General features: G+C 41.7%; 2 protein-coding genes and 1 long non-coding RNA gene across 5 annotated transcripts in view; all 3 read right to left on the reverse strand.

Moving 5' to 3' along the window:
* Positions 1-6,286, reverse strand: part of SEC31A (SEC31 homolog A, COPII coat complex component) — a 63,129-nt gene extending 56,843 nt beyond the window's left edge. The window contains exon 1 of the mRNA XM_015832371.1: positions 6,248-6,286. The gene's annotated coding sequence lies outside the window, so the exon portion shown is untranslated. The remainder of the gene's footprint in view (positions 1-6,247) is intronic.
* Positions 6,287-8,977: 2,691 nt separating this feature from the next.
* On the reverse strand, positions 8,978-11,136 carry LOC107303173. Its single transcript, XR_001549410.1, has 3 exons — positions 10,794-11,136; positions 9,776-9,807; positions 8,978-9,191 (listed from the first exon to the last, which is right to left on the reverse strand). It is a non-coding gene; the product is annotated as an uncharacterized LOC107303173 (long non-coding RNA).
* An 8,047-nt stretch (positions 11,137-19,183) lies between these two features.
* The window catches only part of LIN54 (lin-54 DREAM MuvB core complex component), a 22,270-nt gene continuing 21,858 nt past the window's right edge, over positions 19,184-19,595 (reverse strand). For all 3 annotated transcript variants that reach the window (XM_015832388.1, XM_015832387.1, XM_015832386.1), the window contains one exon: positions 19,184-19,385. In XM_015832388.1, the coding sequence (XP_015687874.1) occupies positions 19,184-19,385 (202 nt within the window). The remainder of the gene's footprint in view (positions 19,386-19,595) is intronic.

Here is a 19,595-nt window from a genome sequence, read left to right on the forward strand (position 1 = left end):
GGGTGCCGTCGGCCAAACAGTGTCGGCTGGCGACCCCCAGGGGGAGGGCCTTCTCTGTGGGAGCCCCCACCCTGTGGAATGAACTTCCCCCAGAGATCCGGATTATTCCGGATCTCCCCTCCTTCCGCCGTGCCCTCAAGACATGGCTTTTCCATCAAGCGGGATTGGCCTAGGGGGGGGGATTGTATAGGGATTTTAACAGGGATTTTAAAACTTTTCTAAAAAGAACAGGCTTATTTAATATATATTTTAATTGTTTTTAGATATTTATTGTATAGTTCCGTTTTTATTGCCTGTAAGCCGCCCTGAGTCCTTCGGGAGAAGGGCGGGATAGAAATTAAAGTAATAAATAAATAAATAAATAAATAAATAAATAAGGCAAATGATCCAGCTGTCTGCAAGGAATATAAAAGCCTTCCATTCCCCACCTTCCAGTCAGAGCTAAAGAAGCTTCTTGGATGAGAAGTGAAATGTCTTCAAAGAAAAACAAGAAAGTCCATTTGCCTCCTAAAAAAGCACCTTTGGGAGAATGCTGTTACCTTCCCACCAAAGTGGTATCTATTTATCTACTTGCATTTTACATGTTTTTGAATTACTAGGTTGGCAGGAGCTGGAGCAAGAACAGGACCTCACCCTGTCACATGGTGCTTGGGACTTGAACTGCTGACTTCCTTTGTCGACAAGTCCAGTGTCTTAACCACTAGGCCACCACACCCATAGTTAAACTGTAGAATCATAGGATTAAAAGCCATGTTGTTCAACCAACTGCAGGAATGCACTATTACAGACATCACCCTGCCAACAAAAGGCCATGGTTTTCCCAGTTGCAATGTATGGCTGTAAAAGCTGGACCATAAGAAAGGCTGAGCGCCAAAGAATTGAGGCCTTTGAACTATGGTGCTGGAGAAGACTCCTGCGAGTCCCCTGGACTGCAAGGCGATCAAACCGGTCAGTACTAGAGGAGATCAACCCTGACTGCTCTTTAGAAGGCCAGATCCTGAAGTTGAAACTCAAGTACTTTGGCCACCTAATGAGAAGGAAGGACTCACTGGAGAAGGGCCTAATGCTGGGAAAGATTGAGGGCAATAGAAGAAGGGGACGACAGAGAATGTGGTGGCTGGATGGAGTCACTGAAGCAGTGACTCCAGAAGATGGTAGAGGACAGGAAGGCCTGGAGGAACATTGTCCATGGGGTCGTGATGGGTCGGACACGACTTCGCAACTAACAACAACAACAACAAGTATCCCCAACAAAGAGCCAATACAATTTCTGTTCAAATAGGTTCAGCTAAGCCAAGGTCATCATTTGCTGAGCATCCTTTCCATTGTCAAACTCTTGTCAGGAAATTCTTCCTAATATCTAACCAAAGTTGCCTTGTTATTTAAGCTTGCTGCCTTAGCATCCAGTCAGAGCTGAAGAACCCTCTTGGACGAGAGGTGAAATGTCTTCAAAGAAAAGCAAGGAAGTCCAGTTGCCTCCTGAAAAAGCACCTTTGGGACAACCATGATCTGGATGGCTGAGAATCTCCATAGATGCCACAGCATTTTGTGTGCCTCGGCATATGGTCTTGCTGGCCACATGACCCCGGAAGCGTCTTTGGACAATGCTGGCTCCCTCGGCTAGGAAATGGGGATAAGCACCACCCTCTAGAATCAGATATCACTGGCAGGGGAAACTTTTATCTTTACCTTTACAGTTTAACTATAATTTATTGAATAAATCCAAATTGATGGGTTTACAGAAGATATAAAACATGATTCACAAATCACAATAGGCAAGTCTGCATATCATGCTAAGATCCCAAAACAGAACACATTAGGCCACAGAACTGTGAACACACTGTGACGTCTGTATCGTATTGTATTTTATATCTTCTTTGGGATCTTGCAACAACTGCCTAGGCCAGTGGTGGCAAACCTTATGGCACACGTGCCAGAGGCGGCACTCAGAGCCCTCTCTGTTGGTCCATCAGGCCGCCACCGCCAACTGGAGCAGGAGCCCCGCCCAGCACAAAGGAGGCGAAGTGGCCAACTAGCAAGCTCGAGTAGAGGTGCTACAGCAGAGGTCACCAACCATTGGTGGACTGGAAGAAAAGGGAGGGGGAAGCATTTTACATGCGTGCATGTGCACACGGGGCTGTGAGCACGCACACACTGCAAATGGGGCGGGGCTAGTGCCTACTCACTAGCCCTGCCCCGTTCTTGCGTGGTGCAGCGCCTTGTATGTGTATGTTGCGGTGCGGCGGCAGCTGCCGCCGTTTTTGCACCTTGCAGCACAGTGGCCCATTTTTGCGCCCCCGGTTTTTGCTTGCCAGAGGCACTTCCCTGCCCCCCCCGAGGGCACCACAATGCTGATGTGGCCCTGGCACTTTGCGATAAATAAGTGGGTTTTGGGTTGCGGTTTGGGCACTCGGTCTCTAAAAGGTTTGCCATCACTGGCCTAGGCCATGTCTTCTTTCCACCTAAAATACTATGTAAATGCTATCTATGTCTTGAAATAAAATGCTTGAGCCGCCGCGCAAGAGGAATTAAAGAATTAGCCACAAAATAGTATTTGTAAGAGACCTTAAGTCCCTACTTACTCACAGTCCTCCAGTGAGAAAGTAGGTGTTAATCTGCACATGGGTGATTTTAAACTGATACAGGTTGCCCTCAACATACGACCGTAATGGAGCATGCCCATTACGGTCGTATGTTGTGACATTCATAAATTGTAGTCATTTAATGTGACAGTCATAAATTAACCAACCTGTTTTTATGACCTTTTTTGTGACAGTCGTTAAGTAAATGCTGCAGCTGTTAGGCAAACTCATTGCCAAGTGACCGGTTGTAAGTGTAATACAGGGCACATTTCAAGAATTCAGGAGAACAATATGGGAGAGGCCTCTGCATAATCATAACTCAAATAATTCAACCTTTGGCCTCTGGTTACTCTTTGTAGTTATAAAGTAATGCTCAGAACCCTCCATAGTGGAAAGTTCTACGAACCAATCATATCCTCAGCTATTAATATTGAAAAGGTATCTTCAGCACTCTTTGCTTTCTCCTGAATAAGCTGTAGCTTTTCCCTACTCACCATGATGGAAATCAGTATGCCAAATACAAGAATCTAAATCAACCCAATATTAAATTAGATTTTATTATGCTATTATTATTATGCAAAAGTTGGCTGGAAACTCAACATTAAGAAAACCAAGATCATGGCATCCGGCCCTCTCAATTCCTGCCAAATAGATGGGGAAGAAATGGAGGTAGTGACAGATTTTATCTTCCTGGGCTCCAAGATCACCACAGATGGAGACTGCAGCCAAGAAATTAAAAGACCCTTGCTCCTGGGGAGGAAAGCTATGGCAAATCTAGACAGCATACTAAAAAGCAGAGACATCACCCTGCCAACAAAAGTGCGTATAGTCAAGGCCATGGTTTTCCCAGTTGCAATGTATGGCTGTGAAAGTTGGGCCACAAAAAGGCTGAGCGCCAAAGAATGGAGGCTTTTGAACTATGGTGCTGGAGAAGACTCCTGCGAGTCCCCTGGACTGCAAGGCGATCAAACCGGTCAGTCCTAGAGGAGATCAACCCTGACTGCTCTTTAGAAAGCCAGATCCTGAAGTTGAAACTCAAGTACTTTGGCCACCTAATGAGAAGGAAGGACTCCCTGGAGAAGGGCCTAATGCTGGGAAAGATGGAGGGCAAGAGAAGAAAGGGACGACAGAGAATGAGGTGGCTGGATGGAGTCACTGAAGCAGTAGGCGTGAGCTTAAATAGACTCCAGAAGATGGTAGAGGACAGGAAGGCCTGGAGGAACGTTGTCCATGGTGTCGCGATGGGTCGGACACAACTTCGCAACTAACAACAACAATGCTATGGTCAATAAATGACCATGTGCCTGGATTAGTATTTATACAGATACTCTCCAAACCACCGATAGCCTTATACAGAAATATGTTTTTGTTTAGTGTGAATTACTACTAGGAGTATTCAGATGCAAAGGCAAAGTACAGGTAGTCCTTGACTTACAACCATTTGTTTAGTGATCATTCGAAGTTACAACGGCACTGAAAAAAATGACTTATGACCGTTTTTTACACTTTCGACCGTTGCAGCATCCCCAAAATTCAGATGCTTGGCAACTGACTCACATTTATGACAGTTGCAGTGTCCTGGAGTCATGTGATCACCTTCTGTGACTTTCTGACAAGCAAAGCCAATGGGGAAGCCAGACTCATTTAACAGTCGTGTTACTAACAACTGCAGTGATTCACTTAACAACTGTGACAAGGTCGTAAAATGAGGCTAAAGTCACTTAACAACTGTCTTGCTTAACCCCAGAAATTTTGAGGTCAATCATGGTCAGGGACTACCTGTACATGTGGGTTCTCAGGAAACACTTTCCGGTTTATGTAGGTCCTTTTAAACAGCTGCATTTTTCCCAGCTTTATGCAGCTGCACTCCACAAGGGAAGCACAATCCACAGAAAACATGCATTTTGGTTTTAAAAGTCGTGGACAGTTGCTCTAGGATAGGGTTAGGCAACCTTGGCTCTTTTATGACTCGTGGACTTCAACTCCCAGAATTCCTGAGCCAGCCACGCTGGCTCAGGAATTCTTGGAGTTGAAGTCCACGAGTCATAAAAGAGCCAAGGTTGCCTACCCCTGCTCTAGGAGCTACCCTTTGCACTCCAAAATTTCCATCCTGCCTTTTGAATCCAAAAAGCTACACAGAGGGAACAATAAGCATTATTTTGCCATTTTAATCGGCTTTCCAGAACAGGGGGCAGAAGGAAAAGTCTGTGTTCACTCAAGCCACTGAAGGACAGTTTAGCTAGCACTGTGCTCAAATCCTGCCCATGTGATTAATTTATGTTTCACTATGTTCGGCAAATGCAGGAAATAAAGTAAACTACAGTTCAATTAATCATGTCAGGTAACCTCAGCCACACAATAATTTGCACCAAGACCATAACCATATAAATTAGGGAAGTAACTAGTGAAAAGGAAGAGTGTAAATTCATGTATGTGATATGTTGGCATCTTTTAGAAGGACTTATTATCTATGTGTTTTGCAACTGACGCAACAATTACAGGTAGTCCTCGATTTAGAATTCATTTAGTGACCATCTGAAGTTACAACAGCACTGAAAAAAGTGACTTATGACCATTTTTCAGACTTACAACCATTGCAGCATCCCCACGGTCACGTGATCAAAATTCGGATGCTTGGCAACTGATTTTTATGACGGTTGCAGCGTCCCAGAGTCATGTCATCCCTTTTTGCGACCTTCTGACAAGCAAAATCAATGGGGAAGCCAGATTCACTTAACAACTGTGTTTGCTAACTGCAGTGATTCACTTAACAACTGTGGCAAGAAAAGGTTGTAAAATGGGAACAAAACTCACTTAACACATGCCTCGCTTAGCAACAGAAATTTTGGGCTCAACTGTAGTCGTAAGTCGAGGACTACCTGTAATTATAGAAGCACTCTCTCTATATACTTTCCCATGCTTGGATATCCACACTGAAATTTAAACAAGAAAAGTAGGCAAAGGACTGAGAACAAAAGACCCTTCTGCAAGATTTTACCCAGATGGGTGGTGTTCTTTTCTACAACCACAATCACAACAATACAAACTCAGAGCTCTAAAGAGGAAGGCAAGCAGAAGTTTGGAAACTGCCCGGCTTCCCTTTGAACCAGCTGACACCCCCCCCTCCCGCTTTGAACTCTCCGCGTTGTGCAAATCCAGCCTGGAAGTTGAGTTAGAATAGAATTACAGAGTTGGAAGGGACCTTGGAGGTCTTCTAGTCCAACCCCCTGCTCAGCCAGGAAACCCTCTACCATATTCAGACGAACGGCTTGTCCAGTCTCTTCTTTAAAACTTCCAGCGTCCGAGCACCCACAACTTCTGGAGGCAAGTTGGTCCACTGGTTAATTGACGATTTTCACTGCGTGGCAGAAAGACGGTTTTAGCCCGGAAATTGCGGCCACGAGCGGGGTTGCAAAAGCCACGGGCTGGCCTAGAGATCCATCCGGGCTGGACCAGCCACGGACGGGCACCGGCGCCCTGGAAGCCACAAGGCCGGGGAAACAAAAGCGGGGCCGAAGCCAGCGGCCCTCCCTGGGAATCGGCCGGCCTCTTTTTCAAAAACGGCAAAGCCAAGGCGGGTGGGCCGAGGGGGCGTCCCTGCCCCAATTCTCCCGCGTCAGCCTGCTCGGGGTTAAAGGGTCCCCCCCCACCGGCAGAGCCCTCACCTGCTCGGAGGAGCGCCCCACCAGGCTCCGCTGCTGCTGCTGCCGCCGAGATCTCCTCCAACTCCTCGGCGTCTCGCAGCGGCCGCGGCTGCTCCACGTTCGGCTTCAACGTGGCAGCGGGAGCACCGCCTTCATCGCGCCGGCTTCCGGGACTAACCGACGCCCGCCCGAAGGCTGGGCTGGGTTGGGCCTCCTCCGCCACGCAAGCGCGGAGCCCGCCGCCTTTGTGGCCTCCCGGGGCCGCCAGCTAAGCCGGGCGAAGCAAGGGCGAAGGGCCTCTGCCCGCGTGCAAAGCGGAGCCGCCGACTAGGCTACCATGGCGAAAGGTGCTGCCGAGATCGAGGCCCGAGGGCTACGCCGGGCTCCTGCCGCTCAGCCCGGGGCAGAGAGGGCGGGCATTGGGGCAGTCAAAAGTCTGCGTAATTTTGCAGACACTAGAACAGTGTTTCTCAACCTTGACCATTTTAAGGCATGTGGACTTCAACTCCCAGAATTCCACAGCCAGCATTGCTGGCTGTGGAATTCTGGGAGTTGAAGTCCACATGCCTTAAAATGGTCAAGGTTGAGAAACACTGCACTAGAACAAAATTTAGCTGCATTCAAGGGACTCGGATGCTCTCCTTGAATGTAGCCAAGTTGTGTTATACTGTCTGCAAAATTAAGCAGACTTTTGACTGCCCAATCCACCACCAATTGTTCAGTATTATCGCCTCTTTATTTCATTTGACTTTATTAATGTCTCAAAAGCAACTGGACAGATTTTTTTTTTGAGGAAGAAGAGGGGGGAAAAAGAGATGTCTCACTTCCCATCCAATAGTACTTCCATCTCCCCCACCATCCAGTACAACTGTTGAAGCTTTCCCAGTGGGAAGCCAAACGGGGTTTTTTTTTTCTTCCTCCTCAAAAAAAATCAGTCATTGCTTTAAAAAATATATAACACCTTTGAGACAACTGTAACCTGGATGACTGAGAATCTTCATAGACATTTGACTTTATTAATGCTTCTTACTTGGTGTAAGCCCTCTTCCCACCCTCCCAGAAGGAAATATTTTGGGGGGTATTAAAAAGGCAGAATATTATATTCCCCCCCCAGGAAAGCAGGCCAGGTCTGTAGAAATGCAGATTTGATAATCTTAATAGCCCCAAACAGAAACTCAGCAGGCCAGGTCTGTAGAAATGCAGATTTGATAATCCCATTCAGAAAGTCTGAGGCCCCATTCATGAGCAAATACTACTGCAGAAACCCATTCAAGACAGGATCTTTCGAAATCGTTTGGAGCAAAACTGATAGCTAACAATAGCAGAGTGATAGGATTAGAAACAGTAACCCCTCACCCAAAAGAATTCAACACAGGACACAGCCATCAGCCACAGGGAACCAGACATGAGCTTTAGGACATAATAGGATTAACCCACCACCATCAGAATACAAAAAGGGCACATTCAGACTCAGGTCAAAGTACATGACACAGGAAATACAAAGCCACATGAACAGGAACAACTCCAAACATAAAAGCCCAAGAAGGTATAAAAACCCACCACGCCCAGCAACAGGTGGTCAGCTGCTTGAGTCACATGCTGTTGTGGTTCTGCTCTTTAATAAACTAGAACCTTTTTTTCTAAAGTAGTCTCCATTTTGTTTATTCCAGGCTTGGATTGGACCCTGATGAAGATTTTTCTTTCAACATTGGAATGCTGGTCTGTGACTGCAATAAAACTATTATTATGGTGGGCATCCAGCTTGGCCATTAGGTATGATGGTGAATGCTTTTGTAATTAATCCTGGCTTGAGGAAACCCATTGGGTAGGTTCAAGCATCACGCTAAGCCACATTGTACAAGTGATAGCAGTCTAGGGCTCTAGGCAGTACACTAAGCTACTGGTATAACTAAATTGCTTGCTGCTGGATCCCCACATCATGTTCAGACATGCTTCTTTTTGGCTGGAGGAGGTTATAGATTAGATCTATGACTAGCCCTGTTTTCTGCTCTTAAGCCATTGCACAGAATTGCTAAAAAAGCAAATAAAATCTTTTCATTTAACAGGTTAGTTATGTCGTACACCACAAAAATAAAGCCATAAAGCATGACAAAAAAATGTCCAACCCTAATTTTAATGCCTAAATAATATATCTTAGAACAGCAGCAAACCAGTATTTTCTGTTTACATGAGATGAGGGAAAACACCACTAAAATAGTCATACAAAAATCTGAAATATTTTTCAAGCAAAAGTTTAAAGCAATATTATTTACTGATACATGTGTGATTTGTAACTCTTATAATTCCCAGCTAAAATAGGCAAAAACTGGGAAATATGGGTGCTTTCGTATAAAAATATCTGGTAGTGCCAGTTTTGAAAAGATAGCCTTGAATTCTATGGCAACTTGGTAACATAGCCATAAGAGATCAGATGAGGAAATTTAAAGGCCTACAATTATGTGTCATCAAGTGGTTTTTGACTCCTAGTGACCACGTAGATAAGATGAAGTTCTGCAATCCTTAATTTTTAAGCAATGACCCACTTTTTCCTGTAACTCCAAAGTTTGCTCAGGCTGATCATTTCACAATAAAGGACTTCTTTTATTTAAAGTTGTAATGCTGCATAGAAATTACATATTTATATATCTTTAAATAAACATCTCAACTCCTCTCAGTGCTTAACAATACTTATGAATTCAGCATCCCCTTTAATAATACAGTATAGAAATCAAAACACGTAAGGCAACATTAAGGTATTTTTTTATTATAAACAAAATCAGGAAAATACAAGACATTGCCTTCTATATTTTTGACAAACCTTGAAGTTCATCTCCCCATTTGTGTTGGAAATTTGATCCATCAGATTACAAAGGAGTTAAGAACAGTTTTAAAAACTGAGGGGAAAAAAATCAGATGAATTGGTGAAGAATTCACAACATGAATGTTCTACCATTTAAAAACATATCTAAGGAATAAAAGAAAGGTTTTATCTGTAACTTGATTTTTATAAGTTGCATTTTTAATGTTGACATGCAGGTGAGATAAATTTTAGTTTTTGATAACAAGGAACAGTATATTTAAAAATGATCCCATTTTATGTGAACATTTTAATCATTAAGGATCCCTGTATGGGACCTGTCTAAAGGTATAGATTGCCACAAAATACAGAATAGTATGTGCAAATATTACACAAAATAGTCCTATGAATGATACCATATACAATAATCTAATAATAAAGCTAATTTTACACGAAACATTTTGTATCTGTGCGATCAATCTGATAATATGCATTCAGAAGGACAGGTTGAATTGTCACAATACCTCTTTATTTAGCTACCAAAACCACAAAATTGCAAACAATTCACTGGTTTATTCTGCAGCTAACAAAATACAGCTATAAGTTTAAGTGACTAGTATATGAACCCCATCTTTATAGACCACCATTAAAATGTATGGTTTGCTCAACCGTGACCCAGCTTAACAATTATACCCCCATGTGGACCAATTATTTTATTCTCCACTATTATTACAAAATATTGTAATGGTTACCTGGACATCCTCCAAGAGAAATTTCTTGTTTCCTGAAAGCAGGAAAAAGAGTACTGTGAATAATATATAAATAGCATAAATTATACTTTCTTCTATAGGTTGAAATATACTTTACTCAAAACTGAAATATAACAGAATATGGTGTCCTCATCTACGTGGATAATAATCACAGCAAATCATGATGTGAACAGCAAAAATGTTTTAATCATTGAACACCACAAAAAAGAAAGATAACAGCCTAAACATCAATTTTACAAATACGCAAATATATTAGCCTGGCATTTTAAAAGTACATTATTTTTTAATAACTACTGTATGCATAGTATCTGCTTGGCTAGTCTGACCTAGCAGAGTTGGTGTGCTCCAGATTCCTTGAATTAAGCACCATTTATTGGGACTCTGGAAGAACATTTTCTCTATAATAGTGCCTGCATTCTCGAACAAGATTCCTCCTGAGATTCAAATAGGATAATCTCTATCCTACTGTTATTTTGAAGGTCTCTAAAGATGTGACTCTGCCCAGCCCTTTGGCAAGAGATGATTTACACCACATTTCTTTTCTTTGTTCCCCATCCAGGTTTGTTTTTCCTGCCCTCAATATTTGTTTTGTGTTGTTTTGCATTTTTAAATCTTTTTAAAAGTTTGTAAACTGCCAGAATCAGTGGGAACCAGGCAGTATATAAATCTAATTGCTAATAATAATTTTGTGGCAGACTTCTGAATCTTTTATAAACAGTATCAACTCATACAAATGTTAAATAATCATAATGCATTCTTAGTTATATTTTAAGGGCACATTCATTGCAATCAAAACCTATCAATGTTATTATTCTTTATTAATGCATTGTAATACAAAGTAACTCTGGGTGGCTTACATTAAAATATCACAATGTAAGAACCCATAAAACCCCAACCCAGCGGCGGCAACCATACAAACCTATCCAAATCTGAAGAATCTGTTTCAACATACAATATAATACATGAAAAGGAATATTCAAGGGACAAAAAAAATCCTTACCTCAAATTGTGAGACTCCATGTTCCAAACATTGCACGTGTATAACTCTTTAAGAAAGCAAAACAAAATTAACAATTCGTGGGGTTTTTTCCCATCCAAGGGTAAAATGGTAGATGTCTAAAGCACAGACTACAGCTAGAGGTTTGGGATGCATGTCCTTAAATGTAAATCACATTATGCATTTAATATTTTAATTGCCACGTTTTACCACAAGGTAAAGGGCCACTTTAGTGGGTGCACCAAAAGGGGCCACAAAGTCCTTGGCTCAGAGAATCCCTCTATATAACCATCAAAAACCAACTTAGTGCCAGGCGTTGCTCCGACCCCCGATTCCCCCCCCCCGCATCTAAGCGTTCCCGGAACTTCAGTAATTCGGATTTGCCACCCAACATGTGGCTTATAAGCCAGGAAGGCATCCGAATTAAAAAAAAAAAAATGCAAGCAGCAGGGAAGCAAATCCCTACCCACGTGCCCTTCAGCCGCGCAGACTACAACACACATCATCCCCTCCCGCGAGCCTGACGCTCGCCTCTTTCGCTAGAACTGAAGGCATGAATCCTCCTCGTGCGAAAGAGCGAGGCGGTTACTCTCCCTCCCCCGACACCACGGAATCCTCGTAAGCAATTCGAAGGAAAAAGAAAAATATCCACTGGAATTATTTTCTGATTTCTATTTATCTGACTAATCCCCCACGGCGAGGAGAGAGCGCCCTTTGCTCCACCACGCCCGGCTCAGACACCCATTTCTCTCTCCCCCCCCCTCCCCGACTCCTCGCAGCACCAGCCACAGTCGGAGGCCCCGCGCGAAAGAAAGCCGCGCGCCAGAATCCGCGAATAAAGCCTACTCCAGGGGTAGGCAGCGGTTGGCTCTTTTATGACTCGTGGACTTCAACTCCCAGAATTCCTGAGCCAGCCATGCTGAGGGGAAAGGGAGAGGTTTCCAAGCTGAGCCATGCTGGCTCAGGAATTCTGGGAGTTGAAGTCCACGAGTCATAAAAGAGCCAAGGTTGCCTGCCCCTGGCCTACTCCCTTTCCGTTCTAGCCGCGCTCCCATTGGCCTTAACCAAACGCTGGCTTTGATTGGCACATGTCTTTTTTCCGCTTCCGGTTGTGCGAGCGTTCGGCGGTCAGTTCCATAGCCATAGAGAGAGTTATACTAACTAAGGAATGCGGCAATTCTCCTTAGCGCTTCCGGCGCCACTTCCGCTTTTGTTTGTCAAGGACAGGGGTAGTCAACCTTGGCTCTTTTATGACTCGTGGACTTCAACTCCCAGAATTCCTGAGCCAGCTTAGCTGGCTCAGGAATTCTGGGAGTTGAAGTCCACGAGTCATAAAAGAGCCAAGGTTGACTACCCCTGGTCAAGGAGGTGATGGAGTTCTTTCTTACGGGGGTTCCGCTAACGGGAAGACAAAGAAAGCCATGGCGCCATTTTCCTGCGGAAGGATTCCTCTCCCCTGCAGGAGAGAGGACGTCGGTTCGAATTTGGTATCTCAACGGAAGGGGAACCAAAGGACAGGCAGGATCCCTCAATTGACCCGTCAAGGAATGGCGCCTCTCAAGAGGAGACTTTTTCCAGCTGTCCTCTGTTACGGCCGATCGCCCGGGCACGTCCATTTAACTCTCTCGACAAGGATACAGAAGCTACTGCCATCTTCCGCTCTTCGACTTTCCAAGCTAGGCAACGATTCTTGGAATATCCTGGAATCTCAAGCCAAGGTCTGCCAGAGGCAGCCGTGGGCTGTGGTTGACCACGTTGGAGCGCTACCGTCATAAAGTCCTAAACTCAAACTTGGTGCTTCGTATTGTAGACCAAAGTTGGAAACTTTGGCGACTTTAAGATGGGTGGACTTCAACTCCCAGAATTCCCCAGCCAGCATGGGGAGATAGTCTGGCTTGGCTGGGGAATTCTGGGAGTTGAAGTCCAAACATCGTAAATCCGCCAAGGTTGAAAACCATTTGTAGTGGGACAATGTTAGTTTGCGGTGGCTCGGAGTTCTTCAGCTCGGAAGTTCAGGACCCGGGACAGCGGGATGAGCCGAGAGAGGAGTTTTTTGGCAATGATGTGAAAGGGGCTGGGTCCCACCACACTTCTAAAAGCAGATTTGGTGGAGAATGCAATAAAGAATAAAGCCTACTTTATAAATGACAGTGGCTGGGTTCACAAAGCACCGCACCAGGGGTTGTTAAGCTGTATCATGGCTTAAAGTCTAACATAGTTCAGTTATATGTGGCTTGGTTTGGGTTCGGCATGTTGGGCGATCCCAGTCATTATGGTATGTAAACACGGTGTGGTATCAACCCAGCCGGTTTAGGTTTGAAGTTCTCATTAAAACGTGGCTAACAAACCATGGCTTAAGACAAATATGAATCTAATAGAAAGGAGAAAGAAAATAGAAAGAAATACAGTACTGGCAATATATGTAGGAACCCTAAACTTGGTTCTTTTAATCTTAGAATTTTTTAAATGATGCATTATGGATATCTCAGCATATCATGGCAACATCTGACCTGGAGAAAAAAGAAACAATTAAAAGTCTGCTACGACGACTCCCTGTCCCCAGCAAAAAAGAAAAAGAAAAAAATTCTAAAGCTCACAATAGTGTTTGAATATCACCTTCATGGAAATAATGGTGCTGGCACTTTGCAGCATCCCAGTTTCCTATTTATTTTAAAACAATCTGAAAGCAAAATAGTGTATCCCAGGCACAAATCTGTACATGCCCAGTAAACAATTTAAATAAAAATCATACAAAACGAATGAGGAAAAGCTAAAAATAAAAACAAGCGGTAGCTTGCTGTTTTTATAGGCAATTCAGCCATGGGGAGAAGGCTCAGATAGGAGGGACGGAAAGCAGCACAGGTGTCTGCAATTTTCTCAGCAGCCTGCTTTTCCACAGGTTGTAACAGTCATTTGGTTGGTTCTGAAACTGACTGTGGAAAGCTCTAATCCTCACAGGCATCCTTAAATGTTTACATCCTTCAGTATAGCTATGTTACATTTCTGCCATTGTCTGCAAGTGTGTTTCCAGGAAAATGCAAGGGGATGGTTGTCTGCTCTAAAGCCCTTCATAGCATGGGGCTGAGTTATTTGCAGGACCCCAATTGTTTCTGTCCCATAAAGTCTAGCAGGAGAGACATACTGTAAATCCCATGTTGAATAAACGTTATCTCCAGCAAATTCAGTAAATTTTACACCTTTATACCAGTTTTTAAAATGTTTTTAAGTTGTAGTAATTAACACACAAAATGAATGCAGAGTTTTATTTGGCAAAAGAAGGGGAGGGAGGGGAAGAGCATTGAATGGCATTCAAAAATCAGTTCAAGGCTGCAAGATTGTGATGGAAATTCAGATACCCGAATGGTTCCTACGGTAGTGCAATTTCTAAGCACCAGGTATTATGTTTAGAAATAAGGTGCTGGAATGACACAAGTTTCTGAAGTTATGATGAATGTGCAAATAAATGGGCCAGGTTGTATAATAGAAGCTGTTCGTTTCTGGAGTTTTCGTGATACAACATGTTCTTGGTGATTTCTATGTAATAATTCAATATGGTAATATTCAGCATGGCTGGCTATGGAATTCTGGGAGTTGAGGGCTACACATTTTCAACTCGCCAAGGCTAAGAAATAGTAGCATAGTTTCCCTTGTTTCCTAGAGAAATCAGTGGCAAAAATTAAAGTCCGGGTCCCTCAGTGGGTCCCATCTATTACGAGTAGGTAACAGTGCAGGGCAGGGGTCTTCAAACTTGGCCCTTTTATGACTTGTGGACTTCAACTCCCAGAATTCCTCAGCCAGACCCTTGGTGTAGAGACTTCTTTCTGTAATACTATTCAGATGACAGACCACTTTGGAGATGTCATGTCAACTAGCTACTGTACATGATTGTGGTTCTATTAATGACACCGTATCAAGAATTAATCTGAAGATAGAAGTAGGCTTTCCTGAAGGGTGTCAATTATAACAACTTTAGGAGGGAATAATGTAGTGGGAATACCCAAGAGCATTAGAAGTTTTGTCTTCTGAGTCTCTAGTGAAGTGTGAATGTAATAATTTCCAGTGGCCCCAACGGAAGCATAATTCACCCAAATTACTGGATGGTTATTCAGGATACAATGAAAGAATCTTACATAATGATCATTTTAAAACACTGCTTTTTACAACTAGTCCATATCACCGCCCTTGTTGTGATAAACAGGTGATCTGGTTAGGCTGTCATCCCTTATAAGCAGGACTTGGGGCTGAATATTTATAGACATGAACTACAGGCTTTTAAAAATGTCTTAAATTGTAATATAATAATCTAGACTTTTATAATTAAGTGTGCTTTTACTAACCAGCACTAACCTGATGAGGTTTTGTTAACTATTCAACAATTATGGAAAAGGACAGCCAGTAAATGCCTTGCTTTCGCAAAATTTTAGAGGAGAAAGTGTTTTAACAGAAGAAACTTAGAGGACAAAAAGAGAGAGAAAGCAAAGTCTACATGTCAACATCAGCATCAATAACAACATAACAAATTATATAAGGAAACATTAAAGCAAAAATGAGAAGTTTAATTTTGAAAAAAGTTTCAGATGACACATTTTAAAAATTAGTGACAAGTGAATTGTCAAGTTGTGGTGGTCATGCTAATGAAATCTAGTACAGTGGTACCTTGGTACTTGGCTGCTTCAAAACTCGTTGAATTTGGTACTTAACACATTTTGAAGTGAAAATGTTGTCCCGGTACTCGACGCACTGCAAAAGGAATTGGGGGACAGTTGCAGAGGGCGGACAGGAAGTCAGCCATGCTGGGAAGGTCGCTGACATAGGAAAAGGGACAGATAGGAAGTCCTTCCCGCAAAACAAAGGGTCACGTAGTAAGTCACATGGTTTGTTTGCTACTCATCTTTTTTAGTACTTGCCGTGCTTCCCAGAACAAATTAAGCATAGGTACCAAGGTACCACTGTAATTTCTTCATATTACTGACTTTAGCAAAAAAAAACACCTTTGTCAATTTGTACATAATAGTATAAACATTTTATTTTTTTCTTTATCTGACATTTGTTTTTACAATATAGAAAAGTGTATTCTTTTAATAGGTCTAGTAATATAAATTTTATCTATTTTTGGATGTAAACCATAACTAGAAAATTTTCCCAAATACCCTCCCCCATCTCAAAATCTGCTAATAAGGGGATGCAATATAAAAGCATTCTGGCTAAGCAGCTCCTAATTATTATTATAGGGGCTTTGAAAGAAACACTGCAGAATCTCAGCTGACGGAGAGGATCACAATGCAGGCATAATTTGATAAGCTGCTGTCAAGATCTTGATATATTTTTACTAACCTGTGAGCACTTTCATGCAAACAATCAAGAAAAACTCAAAGGGGAGAAGATCCAAGCTAGGTAGAAGAGACAGCTTGTTTTATGAGACAAAAAACTAGCTTTCTTTGATTGCACCTTCTTCAAATCTTTTACACACAATTCCATTATACATAATCTACAACCAGAATCCAAACTTCACAGGTTTTCTGCACACTTATAAATACACATCACAAAAAAAGGTGCAAGTTAAAATAAGACACAGAATATGTACAACATAAAACAAATGTAATTCTAGACAAAACAATGGATGTTTGAAAAATAACTTGATCAATTTTTACTTTACCCACTTACACTAGTTTACATTTATACAAATCTTGTTGTATGGACATTTATGAAAGTAGTAAAAAGGCAAGTCTTCATCTACTCAGAAAATTAACAAACTCTCGCCCACCCAAAAATAATTCTATATGTAAAAGAATTATATTGAAATAAAGAGCTTCCCTTTCAGGGTTGTGTGTAATTTAAGCAAGTCTGCTATGTACATACATATTGTAATACAATAGAACATGTGTTTGCGTGTGTACATATATCTATACACACCCCACAATTCTATGGAGATAATATCCATTTCGAGAAAAAAAATTGCAGCACTATAATTACAGAGCAGGCTACATTATCTAACAGGTGCTTGCTAATTCAAACGTGGAACTTAGACATTCATAAACTCATTTAACGATTTCTTCACTACAAAACCATGCAGTTGTGTTTTGCATTTTAATAGCTTTTATTACAAAGGTTCTCTCTCTCCTAAGCAGTTCCATCCAAATAATGTTTTTCCACTCTTTTCTCTCTTTCCCAAGGAAATCTCTTACGTTTTTGTCCTAAGACTATGCTTCTAAAATACACTTTTAAAATATAAACTAAGCCAATTCAATAACAAAAAGAACGCACACAGCTTAAAATTGGTTTGAACACTGCTAAAAGAACATCTCGGCTGAATACTTAACTGGGACTAATGCTTGTTCTTGGCTGAAGAAAAAAAAAGATTGACCACCTCAGTAATACCTTTCCCTCCTTTTCCAATTGAAATATTTTCACGTACTGCACAAGCAGATATAGCTCTACAAGTTTCCACTGTCTTATCCACTTCAGCCATAGCCCAACAGACTGAAGACACGTGAAAGGTCATGGATGTGAGTACAAAGTCTATCATTATTGCAGAGTGGCCACTGTTCCTCCTACTGTAAATGACAATCACACAGCTGTTTGTTTTTTTTTTAAAAAAAGACACCTCAGCTTTCAAAAGATGCACTCTCCACACTGCGCCATGCGCACTTTAAAACAAAACTCACACAGTTCTTATAAAGGCAGTAAATGAGCTACGTCTAAGTAATTCGCTGACAATGGATGAGAACCACATTAGGAAACGTACTGACTTCTTCCCTTTCCATTTAAAAATCTCTTTTTCAAAAACAATTTCACCATGTATAATCTGGAAAGGAGGCAAAAAGATTTGAGAAACATTTAAGAGGCCCAAAAGAATTGCTAAAGTTTGCTTCTACTGGAATCTCAGACAGTATAGTAAGAACATCCACCATTTTACACAACTGAAAGTAGCCTCTAATTTTAGCATCTCCAGATATAATGGGTTTTTTGGAATCTTCAGGGATGTGGAATTTTGTAACTTGAACGCCAGATTTGGGGAAGAAACAAATATAGGGAAGTCTAAACTAAGGATCATCTTGTCATCCTTTTAGCATTAAAGAGGAAATATTACCAAGAGTTCCTTAGTTTACAAATGTCCCCAGTATTGCTTCCATTAACAAATATGGGCACGATCGTCAATTTATTTCCACATATTCCTGCCATATGAGTAAAGCTTAGATACTACAAATATAAATTAAGATTAAATTCATTTAAGATTTATTTTTTTATTTGTCTACTGAAGTATTTGAAGGAGAAATTGGGAAACTCAACGGTTGACTGGATAACAATAGTTAAGATTCTAAACAAACAAGAGACAGGTTTTCCTCATTTTGTCGTACGGCATTTAGCAGAAATGTTAAAAATCTAATTACACTGACGTTTGTCAAATAAAATATCAATCCCCTTGAAAGCTAGACATTAAAATGTCTCATTAAAATTTGGAATACATGTATTTTACAGTGATGTATTTTTAAAAACATACCAAAATAATTAAGATATCAATTATGACCTTGATTTTTTTTAAAATCAATGTTATTATATATATATTTGCAGCTATCACTGCTATGGTGTCAATAGTTTAAGATCAACAGACAAGGCACTGTCACTGAGTTAGATTGGGGTCAACAAGACAACTTCTAAATTTGCATATATTTTTTTAGCTGTTTTCCAGCAAATATTTATTTCTAATAATTTCCAGTCAGCATTATCTCATCCACAGATGTACCACTGCCTATATTTTTTTGCAAATATAATCTGTGCTATGATGCTGAATGAATGGGCTGGAAAAATCTATCCAGTGTACGGATATTGTTCTTATAAGAATATCCAGGCATTTCAATTCGTTTTGCACAAACGTTGCTCCTGATAAACTGACTAGTTTCTTTCTTCTTCTCCTAAATACAAAAGTCAACCGTATCAATTGCAAATAATAATTTAAAGCAGGGGTCTTCAAACTTGGCCACTTTAAGACTTGTGGACTTCAACTCCCAGAATTCCTCAGCCAGCCCTGGCTGGCTGAGGAATTCTGGGAGTTGAAGTCCACAAGTCTTAAAGTGGCCAAGTTTGAAGACCCCTGACTGAAAGAACTGCTTCTAGAATACCCTTTTAAGGAGAATAAAGGGAAGGAAACCAGCTAAGCTTTGCACTGTCCCAGGTTGTTTAGAGGTTGGGAATAAAATGCATCTTGTATCTGTGAAGTAAAAGAGAGTTAGGCTAAAAAAAGGTAAAGCGTCATTGCGAAGTTCCTACGTTAACATATACACCAATGGAAACTTCACAGCACCAGTTAACCAACGACGAATGCTGCTGTGAACCAGAAAGTGTCCGTGTGCCTTTTAGTGTCCCAGTTCGAGCAAAGCCCGTTTTTTCAAGAATCAGCAGTTCATGGCACAAGGATCACTTTTGGATTTTCCTGCCGAGTTAATGATTCTCATTAGACAACGTCCAAATTCCTCTAGAATCATCCGTTCTGCTACGGCTTTGGATTTTCCTGCTTTCTCGGCCTGTTCGGCCTGCGCCAGTAAACAGTCACAGGTCGCGTCAGCAACCTCCTTTGTTACAAACGTAAAGGGCAACCTGGAAAGGAAAAGAAATTTAAAAAAAAAAGCATGAGCTGTGCACTTGGAACCACCACACTTTTTTGAGTTAACTGATATACCGAGCTATTCACAAACCACAAAAGGAAGATTTTGGTCAGTGATGGCGAACCTTTTAGAGACTGAGTGCCCAAACTGCAACCCAAAACCCACTTATTTATTGCCAGGTGCCAGGTGGGCGTGGCCCACA

The sequence above is a fragment of the Protobothrops mucrosquamatus genome, unplaced genomic scaffold (assembly GCF_001527695.2).
Source record: "Protobothrops mucrosquamatus isolate PMUCROS unplaced genomic scaffold, P.Mucros_1.0 scaffold3, whole genome shotgun sequence".
Lineage (NCBI taxonomy): Eukaryota > Metazoa > Chordata > Lepidosauria > Squamata > Viperidae > Protobothrops > Protobothrops mucrosquamatus.